Source organism: Ammospiza nelsoni, chromosome 10 (assembly GCF_027579445.1).
Source record: "Ammospiza nelsoni isolate bAmmNel1 chromosome 10, bAmmNel1.pri, whole genome shotgun sequence".
NCBI classification, from domain to species: Eukaryota; Metazoa; Chordata; class Aves; order Passeriformes; family Passerellidae; genus Ammospiza; species Ammospiza nelsoni.
In genome coordinates, this window is record NC_080642.1 from 800,089 (window position 1) to 803,883 (window position 3,795).

At 64.2% G+C, this 3,795-nt stretch overlaps 1 protein-coding gene across 1 annotated transcript; it reads left to right on the forward strand.

The window, feature by feature from the left end:
* The first annotated feature begins 2,662 nt into the window (after positions 1 to 2,662).
* On the forward strand, positions 2,663 to 3,220 carry RAP2B (RAP2B, member of RAS oncogene family). The gene has a single exon (XM_059479284.1). The coding sequence runs from the start codon at positions 2,666 to 2,668 to the stop codon at positions 3,215 to 3,217; it is 552 nt and encodes a 183-aa protein (XP_059335267.1). The 5' UTR covers positions 2,663 to 2,665; the 3' UTR covers positions 3,218 to 3,220.
* Positions 3,221 to 3,795: the final 575 nt, after the last annotated feature.

The window sequence follows — 3,795 nt, forward strand, 5'->3', positions numbered from 1 at the left end:
GGGCACTGGCACTTGAGAAATCATATTCCATATTTAAACTCAACAGCACAAAGATCGTTCATTACTTTGAACGTGATACATTTCCTTCTTCAGAACAGCAACAATTAATAGCAGAGTGCAGAATTCAAAAACGGAGAGCAATTTTATTCTGTCACTGAAAAAAACAACACACACCACGATCTAGCAGTGAGCTGGGATTAAATAGATAGGATTAAAACCAACATTACAGCCTGGTCTTTGTAAACCTGGCTACTGGCATGTTGAGAGTAAGTGCAATGTGAATAATTCAGATGTGGGTTTGCTACAGAAGTGATTGAGGTGGGCAAGCCCACATCACACCCAAAACCTGAGCACAGATGAAGAAAATAAAATATTTCTGCAGTGACACTGGGGCCTTTCAGCAATTCTTACAGCTGGTTTTGAAGAGAACTTTGCCAGCCCATGACTGATTTTGGCTGGCTCACACCGAGCTGGGGGATGTGGTAGCTCTGCTCCCAGAGTACTTCTGGGAGGGGGAATCGGATGGACACTGAAAGGCACCGCAAGAACAAGTGGAGAAATGGCTTGAAAGCTTCCAAGGGAGCTCAGCTGTTCAGTTTCCAAAGGATGGGCTAAGCAGCCATGGAGACAACTCCCAGAACAAGAGGCTGGAAGCACCCAGAGCTCTTCCTGAGCCTTTCCAGGAGCTGCAGTGCTGCTCTGGGGAACCAGGGCCCAGAGCCTGTCACAAGGCAAGGCACACCTGGGCAGAGTCTGCAACAGAGAGGGGCCCAAAGCACAGCGCGGGGCTGTGATGGCAGATAAAACACCTGCTGCAGCCCCAGGCTGACCCGCACCCAGCCTCGGGAGCAGCCTGCAGCCCACAGGCTCTGCAGGTTCATGAGAAGAATGTGCCCCTGGCAGGAATCAGGTGGGGCCTGCAGGGCAGCTCCCCTCCCGGGGACACCCAGCTGCCGTGGCTGCACCCACAAACCACACACCGGGCTTCACACACGCTCATATTTAACAAAGCTGCTCCTGCCCCCGTCCTTTCCACCGCAGGGCAGCTGGAACGCAGCGGTTCTGCTCCTCAGGAGAGGTTTATTTGCAAAGACTTACACACCAGCAGCAGAGGGGTTCCCTTGGAGCTCCAGGGGATCACCAGGGGTGCAGGACTCACCAGGGGATCGGTGATCACAGGGTGAACCCCCACAGCACCCGAATGCTGCTAAAGTAATTTCAGTAGAATTTAGCCTCTGTGAAAATTGTTCAGGAAGAAGACAACATTATTTACAAAACTTATGTCAAATCCTTTAGACTTTGCTTACCCAAGAGCTGTGTTTAGATTAGGCTTGGAAACAAGGTGTCGTAGCAGGGATCTAAATGTCACCATTATGTGAATAAATACCGAGAATTGTGAAGAACTGAGTAAGATGCAACAGAGAGGACCGGAGGGTGCCAAAACAACTAACGACACTTTCCTGAAAGGAATGTCTAACAGAAAGTGCAGGGAACGACTTCTACAGAGAGCGGCAGCAGCCAGCGCTGTGACTCAGCCCTGCGGGGCATGCCGCTCACGGGGCACCGGGGGCAGCGGCACCGACACGGCCACGGCCACGGCCACATCTCCCGACCCGCCGCGCGGGGATAGCCGGGCACGGGGCACGGCAAGGCTCCGGGCCCAGCGGGGCGGACACGGGGCACGGCAAGGCTCCGGAGCCAGCGGGACACCGCGACCCGGCACGGCCCGGCCTGGCACCGGCTGCACGCGGCGATAGGGCGGGAGGCGCGGGACAGCGGCCCGGGCGGCGCCGATAGCGGGCGGGGACACCGGGGCGGGGCACCCGGGCTGCCGGCCCCACCTCCCGGCCCCGTTCCCGCGCCGCGTGCGGGACCCCCCCGGGCGGGAGGGGACGCGCGCGATCCCGGTCCCGATCCCGTTTCCGATGCCGATCCCGTTCCCGATCCCGATCCCGATCCCGATCCCGGTCCCGATCCCGATCCCGATCCCGATCCCGTTCCCGATGCCGATCCCGTTCCCGATCCCGATCCCGGTCCCGGTCCCGGTCCCGGTCCCGATTCCGTTCCTGATCCCGATCCCGTTCCTGTTCCCGTTTCCGATGCCGATCCCGGTCCCGATCCCGATCCCGTTCCTGTTCCCGGTCCCGATCCCGATCCCGTTCCTGTTCCTGTTCCCGGTCCCGGTCCCGATCCCGATCCCGATCCAGATCCCGGGCGCGGCGCGGCCCGGCGCAGGGCGGGGGTCACACGCGCGGGGCGGGGCGCGGGCCGCCGCTCTCCGCCGGCAGCCAATGGGGGCGGGCGGCGCCGCGCCGCAGCCAATGGGCGGGGGCGGCCCAAGCGCCGCAGCCAATGGGCGGGGGCGGCCGCCATGGGCCGCGGTAGCGCTGTCCCGCCCCGCCGCGCCGGGAGCGGGGCCGGTACCGGCGGCGCTGCCGCCCGCTCTCCCTCCCTCCCTCCTTCCTTCCTTCTCCTCTTCAGCCTCTTCCTCTTCCTTCTCCTCGGCGCTGCCCAGCGCCGGGGCTCTCCCGGCGCCGCTCCGCGAGGCGCGGCCGCCGCTTCCCCGCCCCGGCGCGGGGCCGTCCCTCGTCCCCTCCCTCCCTCCGCCCCGTCCCCGCCCGCCGCGGCAGCCCCGAGCGGGAGGCGGCGGAGGGAGGCGGGAGCCATGCGGGAGTACAAGGTGGTGGTGCTGGGCTCGGGCGGCGTGGGCAAGTCCGCCCTCACCGTGCAGTTCGTGACCGGCTCCTTCATCGAGAAGTATGACCCCACCATCGAGGACTTCTACCGCAAGGAGATCGAGGTGGACTCGTCGCCGTCCGTGCTGGAGATCCTGGACACGGCGGGCACCGAGCAGTTCGCCTCCATGCGGGACCTCTACATCAAGAACGGGCAGGGCTTCATCCTGGTGTACAGCTTGGTGAACCAGCAGAGCTTCCAGGACATCAAGCCCATGCGGGACCAGATCATCCGCGTCAAGAGGTACGAGCGGGTGCCCATGATCCTGGTGGGCAACAAGGTGGACCTGGAGGGCGAGCGCGAGGTCTCCTTCGGGGAGGGCAAGGCGCTGGCCGAGGAGTGGAGCTGCCCCTTCATGGAGACCTCGGCCAAAAACAAAGCGTCCGTGGACGAGCTGTTCGCCGAGATCGTCAGGCAGATGAACTACGCGGCGCAGCCCAACGGGGACGAGCCGTGCTGCGCCTCCTGCGCCATCCTCTGAGGGCGGCGGCGGCCCCGCGCCCCGGCGGGCACGCTCGGGGAGAGAAAACATCGGCAGCAAAACTCATCGTGGTGGAAATGTGGCTTTTCTCGGCATGTACGTTTCGTCCAGTCTCGGTCATGGCATATTTCCTGTCAGTGTCGGCGGCGGGCGCGGGAGCGGCCGGTCCCGCCGCCCGGGGAGCGGAGCCGCGCGGGGAGCCCGCCCCGGGACGGCGGCGGGGAGCGGGGCCCGGCCAGCCCCGGGATAGCGGGGCCGCACCCTGGGACAGCCCCGGGATAGCGGGGCCCGCAGCCCGGCCGGTCCCGGGACAGCCCCTGCACAGCGGGCCCGCACCCCCGGGACACCCCGGGACACCCCGGGACACCCCCGGAGCAGCGGGGCCCGTCCCGGCGCTGCCCGCCGTCTCTATGCAAGCGGGAGCGGTGCGGGGCCGTCCCGCCCGGAGAGTTGCACATGGAACTGGGACTGCGACCCGGTCGGTGCTGCCAGGCACGGCGCGCCGGGCAGCGCCGCCGATATCCCTGGAATAACGCTCTATTTTGTTTACCTGCTGTATGGGATGGGAGTTTGCAGGA

Bases quoted from the DNA above. Each gene is read 5' to 3' on its own strand.
- RAP2B (XM_059479284.1), top strand. From the start codon at position 2,666: ATGCGGGAGTACAAGGTGGTGGTGCTGGGCTCGGGCGGCGTGGGCAAG.